General features: G+C 39.5%; 1 protein-coding gene across 2 annotated transcripts in view; it reads right to left on the reverse strand.

The window, feature by feature from the left end:
* The window catches only part of mcph1 (microcephalin 1), a 114,997-nt gene extending 110,401 nt beyond the window's left edge, over positions 1–4,596 (reverse strand). For both annotated transcript variants that reach the window (XM_051126729.1, XM_051126728.1), the window contains exons 1-4: positions 4,429–4,596; positions 3,999–4,063; positions 2,225–2,316; positions 2,026–2,144 (exon numbers count right to left, since the gene is read on the reverse strand). In XM_051126729.1, the coding sequence (XP_050982686.1) occupies positions 2,026–2,144; positions 2,225–2,316; positions 3,999–4,035 (248 nt within the window). In that variant the 5' untranslated portion in view covers positions 4,036–4,063; positions 4,429–4,596. The remainder of the gene's footprint in view (positions 1–2,025; positions 2,145–2,224; positions 2,317–3,998; positions 4,064–4,428) is intronic.
* Between the last annotated feature and the right edge of the window lie 21,688 nt (positions 4,597–26,284).

The following is a 26,284-nucleotide window of genomic DNA, read 5'->3' on the forward strand; positions in this document are numbered from 1 at the left end:
CAGCAAGTCAGCTGACCAGGCTTTCGGACGCAGCCATGGATTAATGATACAACGTTCCCCTGGTTACCGCTGTAAACAAAGCAGCGTTGTGCTTATGAATGCAATTTTAAATACATTATAGAGAGGCAAATGAAAAGAAAACGCCATGTAAACATTACTTAAAACAGTCATTTCCCCTATGATATATTCATATAAACCCTGTTTCAATATTTAGATAATTCCAATATTTTGCGCATTGTGAGCCGTGATCTTGTTCTGCCTGCTACAGTATTTTTTCCTCTTTGCGTTCATCTTCAGCGTCTCTGGAATCTGTTAACGGATGTTTAAAGAATTCGTAATATTTCCACGCACATGAAATTTTGAAAAATTATTGCTTGCAGTTTGTGTGCAAACCGGAACAGAGATCGGTCAGTTCATCTGCACTCCACTGTATGAATTAAATATAGGTTAATCATCGTTAAAGCTACAAAGCTACTCGTCAAGACAGGTATTTTGACACATTTTGTAGGCTATCTGTCTGTCAGAGAGGCATCTCTCTGTGATCGCTTGAAGTTTTAAATGAACAAGGCTTAAAAACACGTTCAAATGATACATTTTCGTGACGACGCAGCAGTGGCCCGATCGGGCCAGTTTCATCAACTATGCCGAGCTTCTTTCACCTGGCCCCAGGCCACCGGGCACTCCTTTTTGTCGAGCCCTGACAATACACAGGGCTCACTTGTAATGATATATTTAGGGAGGACAACCCTCAGATTGGGCGGGGGCATTGTTTGGGAATTGAGGACACTAATAGTTCAAGTTTTGCAAGCAAAATTGTTGCCCAATCGGGCTTGATAAAAAACTTCAGATGCTCAGCAGTCTGTGATTGTCATTGTCTGAGCCTCCTTTTCATGACTAGTTATACATTTTTAATAGGAGACAGATCTGGACTGTAGGAAGGCACATTCACTCTGTCTCTACGAAACCGCGCTAATGTAGCACAAGCAGAATGAGAACTGATCTAATAACTATGGAAGAGGTCATCTTGATGGCAGTATGTGTCTGTATGTCCATTTTCACAGAAACTACCTGAGGTGTCCTGCCTTGCCCTACACAGACTGACATTTCTCTGGATTCCCTAAATCTTTTCACATTATTTTGTGTGCTGGTTGGTAACATACTTAAATTTGTGGTTTTCTATTAAGTAATGTGATTTTTGATTTGTTTGACACTTTTGTCATAAAATTTTGCACAAAGTGATAAGACATGATCCAACTTCGCTTGCAAAGACTTAAATGCTCTTTTTATACCCAAACATGATATCCTCACCTATTTTAATTTCACCTGCTTACTGTGAACTGTTTCAAAACAGTTTAATTTGGATATTCTATAAACTTTTATTTGGCCTCTGTCCCAACTTTTTGGAGTGTGTTGCAAATGTGTAGTTTATTCTGTTTCCATTTTCTTTCTGCCCTTCTGCAATCCTTCCTTAAAGATTTAATGCTTTAATTAAACCATGGCTGATTTTTTGGTTTAGTTTTTTTGCATTTAGGAGCAGCAACAATGCTTAAATTTGTTTATCAAGTAGTACGGTCATTTTTGTATGTAATTTAAAGATATTTACAGCACCTTTAAATGTGATAGAAAAAGGGGCCTTTCTATGGTGTATTACTTCTTGAGTTTTTCCCAATAGCTGGAATTGTCCAGCCAAACATGAAAATTCAGCTGCTATCATTTCAAACATGTATGAATTTTCATTTTTGGGTAAACTATCCATTACATCATGTTTACAAGAAAAACATAGCAGATATGACAATATATTGATTTTATCCCTTCACTGGAATATTGAAATGTTTAAAAAGAAGACTCATATATGCCATGCTCTACTTTTTAACCAATTATTCATGCCTAACCTTTGGAAATTAAATTAGCAACTTTGTCTAAAACAAAACCTATATACAGATTTGCATATTTACATATCTCCTGGTTCCCAGGATGTTAAGCTGAACATGCAGAAGATTAGTTCTATGTGCTGCTCATTTTTACCTTGCTACCCAGTGGACAGAAACAATCCGCACACCCATTTTCTGGGCCTTCTTCCATGTGGATGGGCGGCCATGTTTGAAGACTACATGGGTCACTTGTTTGTTGAGTGTCTTAGATACCTGCAATTTAAAATGTGTTCATTTATTTTACATTTTCATTTTGTTCATAAACACAATTATCAATATAAAAAAAGTGTTACCTCTGCACCCATGTCCATCAACTGCTGAATGAATGGATCAGAGTAATCCTCTGTTCTGCTCGCAGACCACACATCAACATATGCCACCACATCTTAAAAGGGAGAAAGAGGACAGTGGATAAAGAATTTTACTGCCCCCAAAACGTTTGATTCATAACAACAGTCAAGGTTTGGCACCATTGGCATAATATGCAAGTCAGAAACGGGTGGGGGGGAATAAAATTAGATTAAAATCAAACAAACTAAATTAAGGTCATTTCCAACTGAAGAAAAAACTTTGTCAAACTAGGGCTGGGTGATATAGCGTTAAATTTAAATCTCAATTTTTTTTAAAAGGTTCGACCGATTCTCGATTTTTTTTTTTTTTTTTTAAGATTTTTAACTAGTCAACTTGAAAATCTAACTACAACATGATTCAAGTTACTTTTTCTTTATTAACCCTCTAGTTAAAGAAAATTCTGTTCTAAGTGCACCACACATGAAGAAACAAATCACTTGTTCACTCAGTAAAAACAATGAACAGCAGCTTTCAGGCTGTCACCATGATGGAGCAAACATGAAATATCAGAAATACAGTAGTTGTTCTTCACAGGTTTCTTATTTGATTGCGCTGCTCCATTTTTTTCTATGTAAACATGGATGCGTTGAACTGTTGCACTTGCATCTCATGCATGAAACAGCATTATAAAAATGCAGCGCTCAAGTTTAAAGTAGTTCACTCCCATCTTTTTGCATATTTTTCCTATTTCACTGCCTGTGTCACATCTTTGTCAGCACAAAAGCGCATTCTCTGTGAACAGTGCCTAACCTAGCGATATGAATGCGTTACACGTGAGCGGTTAATAACGTGCACCAACATACGGTTGGATCATTCTTTTCTCTTTACTGTTTTCATTGGCATATTGTCAAACAGTCTAATTCTAACAAGTAATATTTCTATTAGGGCTGCACGATAAATCGCATGCGATTGTCAGATGCGTTTAGTCAATAAAGCCGGTACTTTGATTAGTAGTAAATCTCCATCACGTGCGTTCTGCTGGAGCGGCAATACACAGAGCCATAAATTACTGACATTCATCTGTGATTATGAGCGCGATTTTGTATAGCTTGTCAGTGATTTACTGCTCTGTGTAGATTTACTACTAATCAAAGTACCGGCCATACTGACTAAACGCACCTGACAATCACACGCGATTTATCGTGCAGCCCTAATTTCTATTCAAAATCGCGATTCCTCAAGTTCTAAAACATAAAATCGTGGCAAAACATCACATTTGAATTAATCGATAAAATCAGTAAAATCGCCCAGCCCTACTTCAAACTATTTTTCATCAATTAAAACATTTATCTAGAGATAGATATAACTTGCTAAAACAACATAGCTAGAAGGCAATTAACTGTTGTGGTGTTTTAAAATGAGAAGGCAATTATATATATAGATATATATACATACACACACATGCAGGCACGATAGGATTGTTCATGCATCTAATTTCTCGAATTACATGGTAATGACACCCAATAAAGCTAATCAAATCATAATGTAATCTTGAAATTAATTTTACTTTTCATTTCTTTAAACTGACACTGCTATAATAAAAATGATAAACAATAACAATAAAAAAGTTTATCAGTATTTTGTTTAAAGAGTATTTTGTTATTTTGTTTATTGGCGATTGTTCTAAAAAAATTAATTATACATTTTAAAGCCATGTGTCTTTATTAAACACCCTAGAGGACAAAATCTTCTAATTTAATAAATATATATCAATACCTTTGAGAAATGCAGTGGACGTTGTTTTTCCCGTCATGATTGATCCTAAAGGTCTTCTTTTAAAACTGCATCAACCAACAGAAAACGGAACATGATAAACTCAACATGATTCAAGCAAAACAGATGATAAGCATGGTAATACACATTTAGCAAGGATTTTACCCAAGTTGTATGCACAATTTATTAACAGAGAACAAAGCACGAGGATATAAAGTACACTGACTTCCGTGAAAAAAGTCTAAACCAAGATTAGCAGAGGTCAAAAACAGAACCAATTCTAAAATGCAAGTACTAAACAACAAAATAATAGCATTGGCAAATGCTGATCTTCACGTCCCATCTGCTGAAACATAGGGTATAATAGAGACTTTGCCCTAGCAAACATCTAAATTGTTCTGTAAGAAAGAATCTGGCAACTTTCATTGCTCACCTTAATCAAAGAAGAACGCATCAACACTGCAAAAACACCTATGATTGCTTGCTTGCTTGTTTGTTTTTTGTATATACGTCGTGCAGTTGATACACATTGAGTTTATTTGACTGTTTACAATTGTAACAACGTTTTCGCGGTAATGGTTCCTTTTGCAACGCATGATGGGAATTCAGTGACGTTCCTTACACCAGTTGGTTGATGCCATTTGGCCGCGCCCCCTTTTTGTTCTCTTTTCGCCTCAGACTAGAGGAGGCGGCCGCAGTGAGGGTATGAGTAAAATAGGTGCTAAATGAGTTCTCTCATTTCGTAGTGAATTAGACACATACAGTAGGAGATCAATGGCGGATTGCGTGTGAATCGTGATGTGCTTTGTTGATGAGTTCGTGCAATTTTCGCTAATAAACTGGATGTAATCTAAGTTCTTTTGCTAAATATGAAAATAAATATGATGAACAAGACACCCAAAGTACTTATTTGTCCGAAAGCCGCGTTTTCCATCCATTTTCAGGTTTACATTTATTTAGTACATATCCCATAGAGAGATCGCATAGTGTCAGAGTATTTGGGAATCACTAATAATTCACTAATACATGCAAGAGCAGAATGAGAGGAACCCAATTACGCATTTGCTGAGGGGTATGCAAGATCAGTGTTGTACTCTATTCTCATGTACTCTATTCCCTAACGCCATCACAGCAAACTTTTTGCAAGTTAATCAGGGGTGAAAAAACTACGCAAGATGCAACAACCCCTTTAACTCCTGATGGCCATATATTGCTCACATTTTGAGTTAAGCAGTTCTGGAGGGTTTTCGTTTATTTGCCTCAAAAATATTTATATTTTTGTACATATTTACACACAATTGGAACAGTGAACATTAACTTAAAAAAAAAAAACATATATATATATATATATATATATATATATATATATATGTGTGTGTGTGTGTGTGTGTGTGTGTAAAAAAGTTATTTTTGTGAACCTTAACTTATATATATATATATATTAATGTAGATAATTCATGGAAAATGTGCCATTCTTAAGTGTATTTCTGCCGCCTGGTTGAAAACAAACACTAGAAAATGACATGATATTACCACTAAGACCAGTAGATGGCTGCAGAGGATCACTCATTGATTATTTGCCGTTTCCTATAGCTACAGTTTTCACGTTTAACCTTTGGATTTATTTCTACCCTAAAGTAAAATATGTAAAATATATTTATTTTGTATAGCTCAAATCTATTAACATATTTACTAACATCTAACATCTAACTGATATAAAATTATAATTAAAGGGCAGGTCCCTAAAGGGATTATGCAAAATCCACTTTGAAGAGTTTGGACAGAAATGTGTGTTGGAATTGTGTGTACACAGCCATTTAGAATGATAAAAAATACATTCAGTTTTTACATTTTTTTTTTTTTTTATCTTCCTAAAATCAAACCAGTCTCCAAAAACAAGCACTTTGGAGCCTGTCCGCAAAATGAGGCAATTCGGTAGCCCCGCCCACCGCTATTGACTGACAGGTGCGTATTACCATATCCTCAGCCATTTTGTTTGTGTGTGATAGGCCGTATCCAAAGCAGTGTCCGGTCAGGAACACCCTTGCTCTGTTTCATGATATAAAACATTCAAGGATGTTAGTGTTTCTGCTGTAATTTCTATTGAGGCTTTTTACTATTTGGCTTTACAAATGTTTGTAGGGGATTATTTATAGGCTATATCTTTTTGTAAAGTTAATTAATATTTTTCTATACCTGTAAATAAAGGAAAGTAATTACATTATGCAAGTTTTCAAGGATTACTTGACGAATATAACAAAAACAGTAAGGTACAGAGTTTATCTTGTTCACTGACTATACATTTATTGGATTTAACTAGGAAAACGTGAAGCTAACAGGCTGCTGCAGTTATATTCTATTCTTTGCGTTTGCATGGAGCAGTGGTTCCCAACCACGTTTCTGGAGGCCCCCAAACACTGCACATTTTGCAGCTCTTCTTTGAGCTAACGATCTGAATCAGGTGTGTTTGATCAAGGAGACGTGGAAAACATGCAGTGTTGGGGGGCCTCCAGGAACGTGGTTGGGAACCACAACTTCTGGAAATGGGTGGGAAGTTGCAGCTCATTTTCATGTAAGGGAACACACCCGTGAAACAGCACTTTTTAGACCCACCCCAAAAATGGCACTTTTCAACACGTTATAATAAACGATCTGTATTGTATTTGGATCTGAAACTTCGCAGGCACATTCAGGAGAGCCATAGGATTAATATTACATCTTGTAAAAAGGGGCATAATAGGTGCTCTTTAAACTTCATATGGAGTACTAATTGTCCACAATGCTCATTCCTAAAATGTGTTTTAATGTTACTATTAATGAGGATTGTATGATCTTTGAATAATATCACTCTTTAAATACAAGATATTTAAAGTGTAGCCTACCAAAAGTATACTTGCAATAGTTCCACTTTAGCACAATCAAATATACTTAGGTATATCTTTAGTTATACTTCAGCACTACTAAACTACTTACAGCACAATTAAAATGCATTAAGGGGGCCATCAGATGCCCATTTTCCACAAGTTGATATGATTCTTTAGGGTCTTAATGAAAAGTCTATAATATACTTTGGTTAAAAATCTCAATGGTAGTGTAAAACAACACCCTTTTTACCTGGCCAAAATCAGCTCTGCAAAAATCATCCCATTCTGGTCAAGGCTGCTTTAAATGCAAATGAGCTCTGCTCACCCCGCCCCTCTCTTCTCTCTGTGGAGTGACAAGCCTGTTTACTTTAGCCGCATTTAGCCGCGTTTAGCCGCTAAACTGGTTAACTAGCACATTATTAGAAAAGGCGATCGCAAAGATTCATTAAAAAAACCCTTATACTCACTTCTGCTGTAAGTGAAGCTAGATCACGAATGATTCGTGCAAACATAGACAGATATATGTAGATAGGGAGGCGCATTCCCTCCACAAACAAACGTAATCCACTGCATCTTCAGCAACTCGGATGTCGGGAGTAAATGACGACCACTACGTTCATTATTACATCCAGCAACACAACACCTCAGTCGCTTAATTCTTGTCTAACTTACATCACAGCCAACACACATTAATGTTCAAACAACATGTAAAAGTGAATTTAGTGAATTTTGAACCTTGCCGGTGGAGGATAATGATAATGAGCGACACCTGCGCCACTCACCAGTCTCGAGTCCCACAGAGGAGCTCCAGAAGGATAAAAGGAGGAGCGACGACAATGGAAGATGAGAGAGGACCAGACCCGGACTTTATTTTGTGTTTTGTGTGCGACAGTCATCCGTGGGGGGCTGCCACTTTACTTTTGTTTTTGTTTATTTTATGAATAAGGCCTTTAAATGTTCGCCGGTTCCTGCCTCCTTCTTCATGTTACCCTTGGGAGATATCATCAGGAAATATGGTGTTAGCTTTCACTGTTATGCTGATGATACTCAGCTCTATATTTCTTCACGGCCCGAAACATACCAATTTGATAAACTAACGGATTGTGTAGTTGAGTTAAAAAACTGTATGACAAGTAATTTCTTACTGCTATATTCTGAAAAAACAGAGGTGTTAATTATTGGACCTAAAACCTCTGCATGTAATAACCTAAAACACTGTCTAATACTTGATGGCTGTTCTGTCAATTCTTTGTCATCAGTTAGGAACACTGGTGTGCTATTTGATGGCAATCTTTCCTTCGAAAACCACATCTCTAGTATTTGCAAAACTGCATTTTTCCATCTCAAAAATATATCTAAATTATGACCTATGCTCTCAATGTCAAATGCTGAAACATTAATTCATGTGTTTATGACCTCAAGGTTAGATTATTGTAATGCTTTATTGGGTGGTTGTTCTGCACGCTTAATAAACAAACTCCAGCTTTTCCAAAATGCAGCAGCTAGAGTTCTTACTAGAACCAGAAAGTATGACCATATTAGCCCGGTTCTGTCAACACTGCACTGGCTCCCTATTAAACCAGATCAGATGGTCACTGCAGTCCCCCAGATCCAGTCTGTACCCAGCCCAGACGGTGGATCAGCACCTAGAGACGACCTCTACAGCCCTGAATGTCAGCGGAGACCACATCGACTAGATGAGCCCCAGAGACGGATCCCCAATGAAGACCTTGTCACCTAGACGGCCATCGGCACAAGACCACGGGAACCAGATGAGTCCTCTGCGTCTGGCCAGAGGAGAACTGGCCCCCCCGACTGAGCCTGGTTTCTCCCAAGGTTTTTTTCTCCATTTGTCACCGATGGAGTTTTGGTTCCTTGCTGCTGTCGCCTCTCGCCTCTGGCTTGCTTAGTTGGGGACACTTTTTCTTCACACGATATTGTATTTTATTTGAACTGAACTGAGCTAGATGATGACATCATTGAATCCATTGATGAACTGCCTTTACCTGAAAATTGAGTGTTTACTGTTGCCCTTTTGCATTATTGATGCACTATTTCCTATTTAATACTGTACAGCCGCTTTGTCACAATTCTGTATTGTTAAAGGCGGTATATAAATAAAGGTGACTTGACTTGACTTGACTGAACCCCGCCCCCACCTGGGGTACTCTGACCACATCTCTGTTATGCTAATCCCAGGATACAGACCACTTCTCAAACTTGCCAAACCAGTTCCAAAACAGATCACAGTATGGCCAGACAATGCTACTTCTGCAGCACTACAGGACCGCTTCCACGACACAGACTTGGAACATGTGTAATGAAACACACTACAGAGAGGAAGTGGCACAGCTGGTTGAATGGTGTGGCATTAACAACCTGTCCCTCAATGTGGGTAAGACAAAGAAGTTGTGATGGACTTCAGAAGAAACTCTACTGACCACCCCCCCACTGACCATCGACAGCTCGACTGTGGAGAGAGTCAGCAAACCCTACAGCGGACAGTGAACACAGCTGCAAAGATCATCGGTGCCCCTCTCCCCTCCATCCTGGACATTTTCCTTGCACGATGCTCCAGCAAGGCCTCCAGCATAGTGAAAGACCCAACCCATCCCTCCCAAAATTCCTTCCAGCTCCTGCCATCAGGTAGAAGGTACCGGAGTATTAAAGCTTGCTCTGTCAGATTTCTCAACAGCTTTTTCCCCCAGGCTGTGAGAGTCCTTAACTCCAATCTCCCTGTCCCCCTGAAACCATGAAAACATTAGAACTGTTGACAATTTTCCTAAGTGCAATTCTGAGTGTGCTACACACAGGTGAGTGGGCTATACAAACCTGCAGTAACGCACTTATGTACATTAGACACTTTCTATAACACTCGCTGCTACAAAGACTCAGTAGGATTATACAGTGGGTACGGAAAGTATTCAGACCCCCTTAAATTTTCACTCTTTGTTATATTGCAGCCATTTGCTAAAATCAGTAGAAGCACCCTTTTGATCTAATACAGCCATGAGTCTTTGTGGGAAAGAGGGATTCATTCATCTTTCCCTCGATTGCAACCAGTCGTCCTGTCTCTGCAGCTGAAAAACACCCCCACAGCATGATGCTGCCACCACCATGCTTCACTGTTGGGACTGTATTGGACAGGTGATGAGCAGTGCCTGGTTTTCTCCACACCTCATGATTCTCATTTGCTCTGACATGCACTGTGTAGCTCTTATATAGACAGGTGTGTGGGTTTCCTAATCAACTCCAATCAGTATAATCAAACACAGCTGGACTCAAATGAAGGTGTAGAACCATCTCAAGGATGATCAGAAGAAATGGACAGCACCTGAGTTAAATATATGAGTGTCACAGCAAAGGGTCTGAATACTTAGGACCATGTGATATTTCAGTTTTTCTTTTTTAATAAATCTGTAAAAATGTCAACAATTCTGTGTTTTTCTGTCAATATCGGGTGCTGTGTGTACATTAATGAGGAAAAAAAAATTCTTAATTCTTAATAAATTATTAAATGATTTTAGCAAATGGCTGCAATATAACAAAGAGTGAAAAATTTAAGGGGGTCTGAATACTTGCCGTACCCACTGTATGTTTATTTGTGCATTGCACTATAAATCATTTTGCACTATGCGCTGCTTCCCTCAAAATCTCTCTTCTGCACAATTTAATGCACAGTCGCATGTACAAAACATCTTTTGCACAATTTCATGTACTAATGTGTCTTTTCTAAAAACATCATGTACAGTACTTATGTAAAGTTTTTGTAGTCTCAGTTTTGTATGTGTAGTACAACTATTTATTATAGTTATAGTATTTATAGTATATGTATAGTCAGATGGTTAACTGTTGTATAGGTCTATAATTGCTTTTCTTATTCGTGTACTGTTGTATGTTTATATTACGTTTAAATAGTATGTGGCACCGTGGTCCTGCGAGACACGACATCTCGTTCCACTATATGTCCACACATGCAGCATGACAATAAATGCATTTTAGTATATATTTATTTTTCACTAGGGTAGACATTAGCAAATCACTAATATAACATTTGAAAAAACACTTTTTGTTAAAGTTCAGCACTGTTTTGTACTTAGAGTTTTCACAAACTCATTGCATGCATAAATTACAGAAATAACCTATTCTGAATTCAAAACTGCGATTTTCATCGAAAAGTGACTAGCTGTCCTCGTTTTAATGCATTTCTTTTGTTTATTTGTTTGTTTGTCTTTTGTCTTTTTCCGTTTTGCACCCCAGAATGTTTCCCTCCTATATTAATTGTTTAGGATAGGACTGTGTCTGTGACAATGTCGAATTATTTATTTTATTAAAGAAGTTTTTTTTTTTACATAGGCCTAATGATTGCAGCAAAATGTAAGCTCCAAAATGTAAGTTCCATTTGATTCAGCTGTGTTCCATTAATTACCCCCAGAGATCGCTCGAGGGCCATACCAGACTGTTCCCGGTCCTTGCAAGTCTCACCAGCTACCCGGACGACGCGCTCTGTGCATTCTATGACGCCAGTTTGAACACCGCGTGCAGAGCACCGTCGTCCAAGGATGGTCCTTGAGCGAATTTCGCTGCCCTTGTGGAGTGGACGCTGGCGAGAAACGGATCTCTGTTCCCTATCTGTTCCCAGGAGAATCTCACCAAGTTCTACTCCAGACCCATTGCCCAGCCCACCATCTCCTCGCGGTGCGGAGCATCAGCCCGAGCCCACAGATGACGGAGAGCCAAAGCCACTGCGACTGACGAGCCATCACATCAAGGAGCGACAAAGCTACAGATAGCTGCGGAGCCAGAGCTGTGTTTACCGTCAGACCAGGTGCAAGAGTCAGCTATCACGCCCATCACGAGGGAGAATGCCGTGGTCAGTGAGATCGCGGAGAGGAGCTCCGTCCACTGCAACATTAATGGATCTAGGTAAAGAGAAAGCAGAAGGAAACCTTATTGACTGGAATGCTGACCTGCCCCCTCTCCCACGTCCTGCCCAGAGAGGGCTCCAGTTTCCACGTCCAGCCCAGAGGGGGTTCGCGTTCCTGAGTTTACCCAGAGAAGGCTCCTGTTTCCAAATCCAGTCCAGAGAGGGATCCTTGTTTCCAAGTCCAGCCCAAAGAGAGACTCTGTTTTTAAGTCCAGCCAGGAGAGGGTTTCTGTTCCCAAGGGCAGCCCTGAGAACCCATGTGTAAAACATGTGTTTGCAGCGTGAGCAATGTAGCCATCTGTTGATTTCTGGAATGCATTGGCCAATCAGTGGTGTTTAAGTTAGAATCCACTCACTGCTCAAAACTTTTTGCACAGACCTGAATGTTGCGAGCTCACGAATCCTCTCATTACAGCACACAAAGTATAGACATTGTGAAAGATTCATTGTGCATATATTCATTGTGTTATAAGAGCTTTATGAGATTGTGATTAACTGAGATGAGAAGCTTTAAGGGAGCGCTGTTTGCTCACATTCTGTCATGTATTCATGCAGCAGCTGATGCTTGCTTTTCTGTTAAGAATAGCAGTGGTTTGTAAATGTTGATGCTTAGCCTAAATAACAAATATTTTATTGGGAGCGTTTATGCTGGGATCTTGTGGAACTTGTGGAACAAGATGTTATAGAACTATTTAATGTCAATTTCATCGATGTAGTTTAAAAAAAAAAAAAAATATATATATATATATAGGTTACTTTTATGCAGGCTTTTGCGAGCCTAGTTTTTTTTTTACCTAGTTTTCCCTCCTGTTTTCATGCCCATATTTGGTTTTGTTTCTGTTTGATTAAGTTCCTTTTGATTTAGCTGTGTTCCATTAATTACCCCATGTATTTAAGTTCCAGTCTGTGCATTCTTCCTTTGTTGGGTCTACCAGGTTGTGTACATGTGTCTTCTCCCGTTCCTTGTGTGGATTTACCCCTGTACTTTTGGATTTATTAAAGACTGTTATCCATGTCTCTGTTATCGCTTATCTATGTCTCTGTCGTTCCTCCCTGCACAGTTCATGACAAAGAGCTTTTGAGCATATCTGATAAGACCAATTTTTTTTTTGCAGCACAAATTTTGCTTGGAAGGATGAAAATAATTTTCATCCGTTTTTTTAATTAATCAATAAATCAGATGTTTCTGTTTCTGTGCGTGCATGCTCTGTACCTTCTCCGACTTTCAAAAAACCCTCTCTTTAGTCAAAATTCTGCTGCCCCTCTGTAATGATTAGTCCACTGAACGGCAAGTTGTAGATGAATCCAAGTACAGTTTATTATATATATAAGGTGAAATCAAAAATACAAAACAATTAACAAAGACTTGACTTGACCTGACACAACTCACCAATACATTCAATACATGACAAGAGACAATAGGTGTGTTCGATTTCATCTACGGCTACAGACGGCGATCAACGAGAGTAGCCGAGAGCAGTCGCAGGCGGAGTTGAAAATGGAGGTGTCAAGTCGGACACTTTCTGCTCTCGTTAGTGAAGCTCTCGCGGTGTTTGCATGCTCTATCACAGATGAAGGGAATTAAATGCAATATTTATTAAATACACAGACTTTTCAAAAGCATTTTCATGAGCAACAGAAACATGTTTCATATACTGCTTAATACAGCGCCATCTGAACAAGAATAATGATGAACATAAACATACTATTTAAATACTAATAAAGTGGGGTTATATATGCTTTTATCAGTGTTTTATGATAAATCTGACTCAATATAGCATTGCGACTACAGTAAAAATGCTTTTAATGTTTTAAAAGCACAGATTTGCTGGCATTATCGGACTTGAGGATGTTAGAATAAACCCGAAACACATGTGACCGCTGTCATGCGGTGAATCTGGCCAATTGTGAAACAGCTGTGTCATCATCAGAGCTCCTGCTGCCGCTCTGAAGAAACCGCGCCGGCTAAGTCAGCAGCTGCTCTCGAATTGCTATCGTGGTACTGCTGTCATGCCACACGTGACAGTCACAAGGCGCTGGCGCTGCCTCAAGTCAGACAAAATTTCTAACCGGCATGCACTGCTTCAAGTCAGAATTTGATCAAGCTGCGCAGCGCTGCGTTAAGTCAAACACACCTAATGGCTACATGAGGGCTATATATATCAAACAATGAGGGTCACATGACACAATCCAACCAATGAGGAACAAGACACATGACTAGAACAACCAATCCGAACTTGACACATACACAAGGCAGGGATACACAAGGATCAAGGGAAACACATGACTAAACATGGGCCATGACTAAATTTCAAAATAAAAGACATGAAAATATGAACATGAAACAAACCCCAAAACCCAAGCGTGACACTCTCTTCGCTTTGCTCTCACTGCACTTCTATGCCATTACTCTGCTTTAGGGTGGCAACTGGGGTGGCTAAGCTCATTTTGAGGGTGGCAGCTGCCATCCTGTGCCACCCTTGTGGACATGCCTCTGGCTTGCAGTACGTCTCACAGTAAGTGTCATGGCGGACACCCAGATCCACTATAATTTTAAAAATATTACTGTTTTTGTGTCACGGAATGTAGAGGTTTTCAGGCAAAAATGTACTTGTTTATAGTTCAAATATGCGGGTTGTTAATAAAGATAACGCCTATTTAAATATTTGCATCAACGTTTTCGGACATGTAAGCTCCAGGGCGTCAGCGGCCGTTCAGTGCTCATGAATCTGCCCAGAGCAGCCTTTCCACAGCCAGATCTGGAATTTACTGCTGTCTGTGATGCCTCTAGTGGTTAAACATGAGATATAATTAATTTTGATTAAATCTAAAGGGCAGTCTTTGCATTAAACTATTTTTTGTTCCAGAGCAATTAGTTTTGGCAAAATCTCATGTTTATGTTAATTCAATGCAGTATATCAGATAGGGGTGAGAGAAAAAATCGATTCTCCGATGCATCACGATTCTCTCTTCCATGATTCTGAATCGATTCTGAATATTTTAGAATTGATTCTGAGCTAAGAAAATGTAGATCAAGAATTGTTTTGGAATTGGATAGTGACGCCCAGAATCGGAATCGGAATTGGATCGGATCTTGAAGTGCCTGAAGATTCCCACCCCTAATATCAGAGTGCTGTCTTTGTATGTTTGACTGAATTGCCTAGAAACTTTTATGATGGTTGTTGTTTATTAAATATTATTATTCAATAAATAATATTTTATATAAATAATAGTAGTATTTATTAATAGTGTTTAGTACTGAGAAACAGTGTTTGTGTTCGTGATGGTGATTAGTTACATTGTTCCGCCATTAGATGGTGGACCGCAGACAGTTGGCGGTTGCTTTAGTTGACTGTCAATTTGACTCTTGACTATTGAATTTTTTTTTTTTTCTAGCTGCTGTAACTATGCTTGTTAGAGCAAAAACAACAAGAAAAATTGTGATCAGATGATGTTGGCTAATTGCTGTCATTAAAAATATTTTCATGTAGTGATCTGATCACCATCTGCTCACATCTAGAGTCTAATTTCATATTACTCATCGTAGTAATGTGTTTCATCAGCATAAATCCAGCCGTGTTCTAATCAGATTACCTGTATTTCTACTGGTAATTTTACAAACACATCGTTCACAAACCACTTTAAACTACTAAATGCTAAGACACACACAGCCATCAAGAATCAGTGTATGAATCTCAACAATAGTGACTTGCTTCATGCTGCAATGCATTCTGGGAGCCCTGAATAAATTTTGTATGATGCAGCCAGAATACATTGCCGCATAAAGCATGTCACCATTTTTGAGATTCATACACTGATTCTTGATGTTTGCGTTTAAATTTTTAAAATTATCTAATTAAAACTGTGCTGAATCTGAGACAATAGATTAGACGGAAGTCAGACTGCTACATAATGTCATCTTAATCATCAGCATGCAAACTAAATGTCCTGGCCGCATCTTTTCTTGCTGTTTTTGCCATAACAAACATAGTTACAGCAGCTAGAGAAAAACATGGAAAAAGTCAAGAGTCAACTTCCTTGACTAAAGCAAACACTTCTCACCATAATGGTGACATCACACCAAACTATTACTTTCAAACAGACATCAACATCTAAACCTGTTAAACCCAGTAAAACCTTTTGTAAATGTATGACAGAAATAAAGTCAATCTCGTTTATAATAAGTGAAGCTGGTAATGCTGATTTATTTAATGAAGGTGGAGCTTCATCAAGGAAAGGTTGGGCTTTTACTTTCAACCAAAATTTGACATCTGAGCAACATTAGAGTCCACATCCAATGTCTAATGGAAAGCTTCCCACTATATTAGAATGTTAGAGGATAATGTTCTAATAATGTTAGCAATAAATGCTATGCTACCTTTTAGGAGAATATTGTGGGAACTAAAAAAAAAAAGCTTGCCACTGAAAACATTAACAGAACATAGAACATAGTTCTCTGAGAATTCTTAGAACAATAACATTCCTAGCTGGGGTGTTCTATTATAGTTCTGTGGCTAAAACCACCACCAAAATGTTTGCTAATCTTTAACAAGACACACCCTTTGAAGTTGTGATATAAACCTGTGTGTGTAATAAATTAATTTATTAATTTTTTTGGATTGATTTTCAAATTCAAGTCCATACAACTGCAAAACAACACTTGCCAGCTTTGTCTGAATTGTTGAATTTCAGTGGCATGCGTTCTGTTATAGTTCTGTGACTAAACGAACATTAAAAAATGTTCTTATAAAAACAGTAACAAGACACAGTGAAGTTGATACAGAAGTGTATTTATTTTAAATGAATTTATTTATTGGTTTGGATTTCAATAGCATGTATTTTTTGGTGTCATACTTCTGTGGATGCAATGAGCATTAAATGTTCTCACAAGGACCTGGAATAAGACTACTGCGTAACCACTGGATAATGGAATAAAAAATGATTTTTAATATTGTTTTGTTTTTATTCATATATTTATTAACAGTAATAATATACACTAGTCAACATTTGAAGTGGATCAAAAACTTTCATCAAAGTTGTCCTAAAACCAAAATGTGTTTCTTTCACAATTTATGCATAACATAAAAGTCTGTTATTAGTCAATGTTGTCATTAATGAAATGTCATCCTTAATGGCTTTTGATGGTCTCCAGACATGATTGTTTGTCATTAGGTACCAATTGACCTGTCACAGGTGTTCGTAATTGGAAACTGCTCATCATTTAAGGCTCTGAATGCTTCACTTGAGGTCAAAAAACACTGAAAATGCCACATTTAGTGAGATTGCAGGATTCTGACCTTAACAGGGCCATTGGGATGCTGCAAGGAGGCATGACTCAACGTGAAGTTGCAGACGCAGTGGGGACATCTCAAAGTGTCATTTCCAGAGCCTGGAACAGGTTCAGAAGGTTTGGTAGTGTGAGTAGGAAGCATGGTGGAGGCAGACAACGGGTCACAACACCAAATCAAGACCGATACTTGACCCTGCATGCCCGCAGAAATCGTTTCATGCCTGCAGTCAGCCTGCAAAATGACCTTCAGGATGCAACAGGGGTGCGAGTGTCCACTCAGACTGTGAGAAGACGACTTCATGAAGTTGGCTTGAGAGCCAGAAGACCAGCTGTGAGGGTGCCTCTTTCCAGAGCACACAAACTGGCACGTCTGCAGTGGGCCAGAGAACACCGCAGGTGGACATTGAATCAGTGGGGTACAGTGCTTTTTACAGATGAGTCCCGGTTCTGCGTGAACTTCCTAGACAGGCGTAGGAGGGTCTGGCGTCGTCCTGGGGAGAGAAATTTGCCGCAAAATGTTGTACAGCATGACCGTATTGGCGGATCATCAGTCATGGTATGGGGAGGCATCTCCATGGGTGCAAGGACAGAGCTTGTCATCATTGAAAATGGCAGCCTGACAGGCCAAAGGTACAGGGATGAAATCCTGAGACCAGTTGTGCGGCCGTATGCTGGTGCAATGTGGCCAGATTTCGTGCTAATGGATGACAACGCCGGCCCACATCGAGCAAGACTGGTGACGGAATTCTTGGAGGAGGAGGGCATCTCAAGAATGGAGTGGCCAGCCCGGTCACCTGACTTGAACCCCATTGAACACATTTGGGAGCAGCTACAATCAAGAGTGCAAGCACGCCAGGTCCCTCCAGGAACCCGTGTGGAGTTGCGAACAGCGTTGCTGGAGGAATGGCAAGCCATCCCTCAACAGAACATCCAAAACCTCATCTCAAGCATGCATAGGCGATGTGAGGCTGTGATCCGTGTCAGAGGTGGTAACACTGACTACTGACTGGTTCTCTCAGTAAATTATGTTTGTTGTTTCTCGTTCTTGACTTGTTTTTTACAGTCGTTAAACCATTCAGTTCATGTTTGTTTTACAGTACGAACTCAGATTTTTGATCTGCTGTAACATGTGCAATAACATCTTGTTTTTTTGAACTGAAAAAGCTTTCTTTCCTGTTTTGCGTCCTACTTCAATCTCTGACACTCCACACAGAGTGACTACAGTACAGTAACAGTACAGTATCCAGTGCATCACCATTATGACCATTGTGCTGGCTCCTTAAGGCACTCCAAAGGCACTGCACTGCAGGAAAAAATGTTTAAGAGGCATTTCTAGTCAATTGTGACTTCAGGTGAATCACAAAAGTACTGAACAACCAACAGTTTTTTGATGCACTGTTGTCGTCATGAGTGTGTGACAAGGCACTTCACGCCTTGTGACAAATAATCATGTCTGGGCACCATTAAAAGTGATGAGGCATGAAATTCCATTGATGACAGCATTGATTAATAGCAGACTTACATGTTAAACATGAATTTTGAACAATACCCCTTCTTGTTTCAGAACAACTTTGATTAACATTTTTGATCCACTTCAAATGTTGACTACTGTATAACCGCTATCACATTGTCACGTTCTCTCATGTCGGGTGTTGTGCGGTGGAATGAGGACCAGACGAGAAGGTCCAATGCACTAATATTTATTATATAATCCAAAATAAAGGCAGGAAACAGCGGGGAAATCCAGGCAAACACAACACACAAGAAACTAAACTGAATGACAATATAAGAACTGACAAACTTAACTAGACACAACCAAACTTATATACACAGAAGGAACCAATCAGGGGAAAGCAAGAGACAATGATGTAATAATAGGAACAGAAACGGAAAGTCCAAAATAGGGCATACACGAGGGAACACACAACACAGTCCACAGGGGTCTGACACTACCCTCCTAAAAGGCGCAACCCGCGCCATAACAAATACACCGGGGTGGGAGGGTGGGCGCCCTGAAGGTCCGTGCTGGGCAGACACAGGGGACATAGGAGGTGCACCTCCAGGGCGGATCAGGGAGCTCAGGGAGCCACAGTGGAGCACAGAGTCCATAACGCCATGGCGGGTCCGGGAGTTCGGGGAGCCATGGCCGAGCACACAGTCCATAAGGCCATAGCTGATCAGGGGGGTAGCCCCCCCCCAAAATTTTCTTGGGGGAACTTAGGGTGTAGCTAGCCCAGGAGAGCATGGGAAGGCCGGGCTTAGTAGGTGCAAGCACAGGAGGGCGCGGAGGGGGGAGAGGAGGGATAGAGAAGGCAAACAGAGTAGACAGAGAAGCAGAGAGTGTAAAGGTTAACGCCGCCACCATGGGAGGTTCTACAGCCGGAGCTGACACCTCTGGAGGCATTGGCGCGGCTTGTCCAGCGGAAGAGGCCTCTAGAGCTGGCTCGTGGTCAGACGAGACCTCTGGAGCAGACTTGAGATCAGACGGGACCTCTGGAGCGGACTTGAGATCAGACGGGACCTCTGGAGCGGACCTGAGATCAGACGGGACCTCTGGAGCAGACCTGAGATCAAACAGGACCTCTGGAGCAGACTTGTGAACAGACGTGACCTCAGGAACAGACTTGTGAACAGACGTGACTTCAGAGGCAGACTTGTGAACAGACGTGACCTCAGGGGCAGACTTGTGAACAGACGTGACCTCAGGGGCAGACTTGTGAACAGATGTGACCTGAGGGGCAGACTTGTGAACAGACGTGACCTCAGAGGCAGACTTGTGAACAGACGTGACCTCAGGAGCACAGTGTGCAGCCCACACACACCAAAAGGCAAATGCCATTAAGGGAAGAGCAGCAGCGGGAGGCAGGACCTCCTTAATGGTTGGTTTATGAGGCGCTGGTGCCAATGAGATGTTTGCGGCCCACACTGACACTAGTGGTAGGTCCAGCACGCTGGCCATCATGATAGGCCGTGACCTTGGGATGTCACACGAGACATGGTGAGGCTCTGGGTGGTCAGACGAGACATGAGGAGGCTCTGGACAGACAGACGAGACATGACGGGGCTCTGGGAGGTCAGACAAGACGTGACTTGGCTCTGGACAGACTGACGAGACGTGACGAGGCACTGGGTGATCTGACGGGATGAGACGAGGCTCTGGGCGGTCAGACGAGACGTGACTTGGCTCTGGACAGACAGACGAGACGTGACGAGGCACTGGGTGATCTGACGGGACGGGTCCGAATCGTTAGCGCGGCATGTGGGGGCACCCGGCGTGGTGTTGACTGACACGACGCGGCGTGCTTCAGAGGGAGTTGGACGACGAGACAGAAGAGATTCTTCGACTTCAAAGTCGGATCCGTTCAAATAAAGGACAACATTAATCAGTTCGATCAGGGGATAATCACAAGCGGGAAGATCGCAACGAATAATGTCCTCGTCCAACCCCATCTGAAAACAAGCACCTAAAGCCGCGTCATGCCAGCTTAGCTGGTTAGCTAGCTCTAGGAAATCCTCCACATACCGCTCCAACTTTCGCCCGCCTTGCCTCAAACGCATCACCGCTTCCTCAGCATACATGTCTCGGTCGGTTCTTCTGTGACGTTCTCTCGCGTCGGGTGTTGTGCGGGGAATGAGGAGCAGACGAGAAGGTCCAATGCACTAATATTTATTTTATAATCCAAAATAAAGGCAGGAAACAGTGGGGAAATCCAGGCAAACACAACGCACAAGAAACTAAACTGAATGACAATGAATGGCGAAGGATACATCTATGCTGCCTTTAAAATTTGATCAGAAGAAGGTACCTCCAGAGACAGGAAGAGAAAACGAATTTGTATTCGGATGTGCCTTGATGCCTTCCTACCTTGGTATTTTAGAGCTTTCGGATGCAGCCTTTATATTGGTGTTTTAATGGTCTTGGGTATGGTGAAACTACAAATAAACAAATTAAGATATTAAGTACCCAGCAAGCAATAGCCGTCATTTCACCGTCTCGGTTAACTATAGACCCGATATAGTCCGGCTATGTGTAACCCCCTTCTAGCCTTAAATTTGGATACATGTCATTTTTTTGGCAAAATAACTTGACAGATGTATGATATTCCATCACGTAAGCAAAGTGAACAGCGTTTACAATGTGTTTGGTTTCGTTCTATGCGTATGATATCATGGTTGCAGTGTCAATAATGTCCAGAAACTCACAAAACTACAGAATCATAACATTCACATTAGTATTACATTCTGTGCTGCTTGGAAATACACATAGCATTGTCTTACGTAAATACACAATACAGCAATATGACGTTAAAGCAAAATATGGCTAACGCGATATCTCAGTGAAAATAATTAATGTTTCACTTTAACTATAACCATTCACATTTATATACAGGTATAATGAACATTAAAGTAAATCAAATGAATACTTACAAGAGATGCTGTTGCAAAATTAAAGATTACACAAATATATGGAGATTAAAGAGAGCATCGCAGAACTCGCATTTTAACGTAACATTAAACTTGCCACTAGATGGAGCTCTAAACCGTTAATAGGTTGTTTGCAATCACGTGATTCTGAGGACGCGCGAAATGCAGCTGGAGGGCAGGAAGTGATTTTTCTCTATAGGAATCAATAGCAGAATCTCAAAATGACTGTTTTCAGTTGTTTATGGAAATCGGTCAAATCGAGAAGTTTTATTTCATATCGTGTATGAACATCTGCTGTTGCATAAGGAGGAAAAGGCAAGAAATTGACTGAAAAAAATTGGGAAAAGTGGCTTGTAAACCTGCGTCTGCGGTCAGGAGGAGAGTCAGATAATGTTTGTGTGTGCGAATGGTTAATAAAAGATTAATAATATTAAGATAGAAAGAAATATAGAAATAGATACAGGGTGAGAGTGAGAATTCACTCAATGCTAAATGCCACACGTACATACAATGCAAATAAGATATTATATTTGCAGTTGATTACAATTGAACCTTGTGGGATTGCGATAAATTGAAGTGAGTCACAGCTTTTTAGTGACTATATGAAAGCGCTATGAAATAAAGTTTCGCCTTACATGCTGCTAACAGGACCAATGGTCAAAAACCCTGTACAGCAGTAGTTTTAGGAGTGACATATATCATGCATCCTTCATATAAATGTGGGAATCACTTTCGAAAGAGTTTGTTTGCTATCAGGCTTAGTTGCGTAGCTTATTTCCACCGCCTCGATGACAGGCAACTGAGGCAGCTATTTCAGTTTAGTTGAAAAATCACTCCTCTTCGTAACATAAGGATCACATCCAACATATGTTGTGATTTTATGTTTATACGTTTCTCTTGTACAGTACAGACTTTTCTCCATCTCATCCGTTCTGCTTTTTCATTCACTCCTGAAAGTTCGCTGCATGTGCAGGGTTGTGTGGCTATTGGTCCTATTAGCAGCACGTAAAGCGAAACTTTTATTCAAATTCCGAACTGATTATAGAAAGCGAGCAAATAGCGCTTCCATATAGTCACTAAAAAGCTGTCACTCACTTCAATTTATTGCAATCTCACAATGTTCCGTTATAATCAATGACGTTCTTGGAGCTACAAATATAATATCTTACATTGTGTCTACGTGTGGCGTTTAGCATTAGGTGAATTCTCACTGTCTCACCCTGTATATATTTCTTTATTAATATCTTAACATATTATTATATCTTTTCTTTTATCATTTGCACACTCAAGCATTATCCTACTCTCCTCCTGACCAGAGACGGAGGTTTACAAGCCACTTTTTCCTGCGCTTTTCAGTCAATTTCTTGCCTTTCCGCCCTTTTGAACAGTAAATTTTCATACATGATAAAATATATTTTGTGGTTTCTCGGTTTGACTGATTTGAGCATCCATAAACAACACAAAAGAGGCATTTTTGAGTTTCTGCTAGTGATTCCTATGGAGAAATATCACTTCCTGCCCTCCAGCTGCATTTCGCGCCACAGCAATGACGTCATGTGCAAACAACCTATAAAATGAATAGGTAAATTACTGTCATTAAATAATTACACTCAATAAACAATTAATCTCTTATGAAATGAAACACTAAACATTAAATCTGTTTAAATTAAACTTGTTCCAGCACAGTTTACACACCACAGTGCATTATTCTACTGGTATGAGCTCATTTTTCTTTTCTTTCTTTCTTTCTTTTTTTTTAAAGGTGTTATTATGCCTTTATTTAGATAGGACAGTGTAGATGGACAGGAAGTGAAGTGGGAGAGAGAGAAGGGGGTGGGATCCGGAAAGGTCCATGAGCTGGGATCTAACTCGGCTCACCTGCAGTGCAATGGTGCTATATGTCAACGTGCTAACCACAAGGCTACTGGCGCCGTAAGCCCATATTTCTTAATGTTTGGATGTGAACCCAAACTGCCGGTTAATTTCCTGTTAAACAGTCAGCTGGAAGAGACTGTAGAGACCCCTGAACAGTGGATGTTGAACATCAAGGTAGGCTTCAGGCAGCATATGGTGAGGTACAACAGAGGCTGAGAGAAAAAGTTGTTTGTTGTAACAGATGTTATGAGGGTAGAATAAATGATAAGCTTTAGAAGAGTTGGTTTACCTCAAAAACCATCATCATGGACGAAACTAATTCAGGATGTGTATAATTCATGTTTGTATAAGGTGGTATGTGAACCAGGAGAACAGGGTGCTGTGTGTATTATGTTGCTTTTATAAAAAAGTAATTTTGTTTATTGCAGAAATAGTAAGAATCATTTACTACACAACAAAAACATTTTTGTATTCCTTGTATTCCATTTCACGTATAGTTACTGTTTGCAACCTTCACAAAAGTTTAGTGACCTTAATGGGGAAGACAATCAAACCACAAGGTAGGTAGAAAAAGAAAAACCTCCCACAACATTACGGGTCGTAACAAAGCGCCACTCAATGGACAAGTCCGAACTGCGGTGACCTGCAGGGGCGTCGCTAGGGCTAATCATTCGGGGCTCGAGCCCCGAAAGTTTTTACTCCAGCCCCGAATGTTTTTTGTATGGCCCTATATTTACACGGAATTTGTCAAAGTTTGAACTAATTAATCAAAAGTTGATCATTAAACTTAAATCAAGTCGCGATATGGACTAGTATCTGTAAATATTATGCCGCAAAGACTATTTTAATATGAATCCTGCATGTTCTGCGTGTCTTTTTATGAATGAACGGCGCGGATGCGCGGCTTCGTTTTCTAAACATGTAATACTGACACGCGCAGTCATTTCAGCGTCTGCCGTTTCACTAAATGAAGGCATAAATACATTAGTCACGTAATGAGCATTTCACTGTTTCATTTGAGTAAAACAAGCTCAAATATATACACAGAAATGTAAAGGAATTCACGGCAAGTCGGCAACCCGTCAAAATAAAAGTTCTGTTTAACTTTATTCATCATTCAGTATAATGTACATGCCTACTACTACTACTACTATTAATTAATAAAAATGAATAAATTTTTTTCACACAATATTTCTTCCATGTTTTACATTTTAATAGTAAATCCCCTTTATTTGCCAAAAATAAAATATAATTTTCATTAAAAGATCAGTTAAATCAATATTTTATACCTTCATCTGATAACCAGAAAAATACACAATACAGAGTTCCATACAGCTGTAAAAATAAATAAACGCTATTTTTATGCATTCAAGTAAACAGACATGCTAAAACATATTTGGTAACAATAAAATGTAAAGTCAGAAAAAATAAAACATTTCATAGGGTCCCAAACATGTACATTTTCTTAACTTTTGACCGTAATTGACCGTAAATTGTATAAGATTCATGGTTTTAATTAATTACACGATTAATTACATTCTGATTAATACAATTAAATTTAACCATTAAAAAGAAGTCCAGAAAAATGAAAACAGAATTTGAAAAAATAAATAAATAAATAAATAAAACGGAATTTGAAAATAAAAATAGGGCCCTATTTTTGCATGCAACTATATTATAATACATTTTCAGATGTATTATTTTATTTGTCTAACATTTGTAATGTTATAATTTTGTTATAATACTTTGACATGTTTGCTATTTGCAGTGATTACTATTTACTATTGTTAATAGTGTGACAAGGTCTTTAACCCCCAGATTAATGCCCCCGGACCCACCTAGAAGGATCCAGGTTCAACCACTTGTGTCTAATAAAATCTTATGTGAGCATGATGTGAGCTCCCACCCAACACCACTAGCCCCTGATGTTTTGGCATCAGCCCCGGATGTTTTAAAATCCTAGAAACGCCCCTGGTGACCTGTACAAAACCAATGTCACATACAATGTACCATATGTACGTTCATCTGTTCCAAGAAAAAAAAACCGAACACTCTTTTAGCGCCACTCAGTGGACATTTCTGTATTTCGCGTCTCGTGAATAAGTTCGGACAGGTACGTATTTGTCATGAGATCAGGTTAAACAAGTCTGTCAACAGACTTCCCAATACAAACAGTTTTTATAGTCCACGAAGCACATCTGTGTAAGTTTGTCCTGAAGCTGTAAACTTTTTTTTTTTAACTGAATATGGAGGACATGACCCATCCTGCCCACTCTATCGGAAATCCATTTAAAACTTCTCTTCCTACTGACGAATCACATTGTGAGAACTTATTAGTTAATAGCTGTAAGTATGATCCCCTCCCCCCTTTTCAAGGTTACTGGTGAATAAAAGCAACACAATTAAGTATAACCTAATTTCTTCTCTCCTCTCCTGAGTTTGAGAGCAATATAATCACTTTCGGCCCAGCACATCTTAGATAACATAATGCAATCACTTATCCTGCTTATTATAAAACATTTCTGGGAGCAATATGGCAATAGCCCGGTATTAGGATTCAGTCACACCACATAATCCAAACCCCCTTGAATGTCCATTGGCTGAAACAACATTTTAGGTTTTTGGTAGAAGAAAAGAAGAAGAAGAAGAAGCAAGGATAAGAATTTCTTGTTCATGAGCACCACTTTGTAGTTCAGAAGCACCCCTCTGAGTTTATTAGGCTAATTGATTAGCATGAAATCATGTTATGTTACAAAAATATTCAACACAAGTAGCTTCACATAATCAGAATACTGGATTTTGTATATGGTAAATTGCATATGGTAACATATTTTATATTTTTATTTGAGGTTGCACAATAGATTAAACAAAAACAATATAGAATTTATTTAAAGTACATGAAATTAAT

Source organism: Labeo rohita, chromosome 13 (genome assembly GCF_022985175.1).
Source record: "Labeo rohita strain BAU-BD-2019 chromosome 13, IGBB_LRoh.1.0, whole genome shotgun sequence".
Lineage (NCBI taxonomy): Eukaryota > Metazoa > Chordata > Actinopteri > Cypriniformes > Cyprinidae > Labeo > Labeo rohita.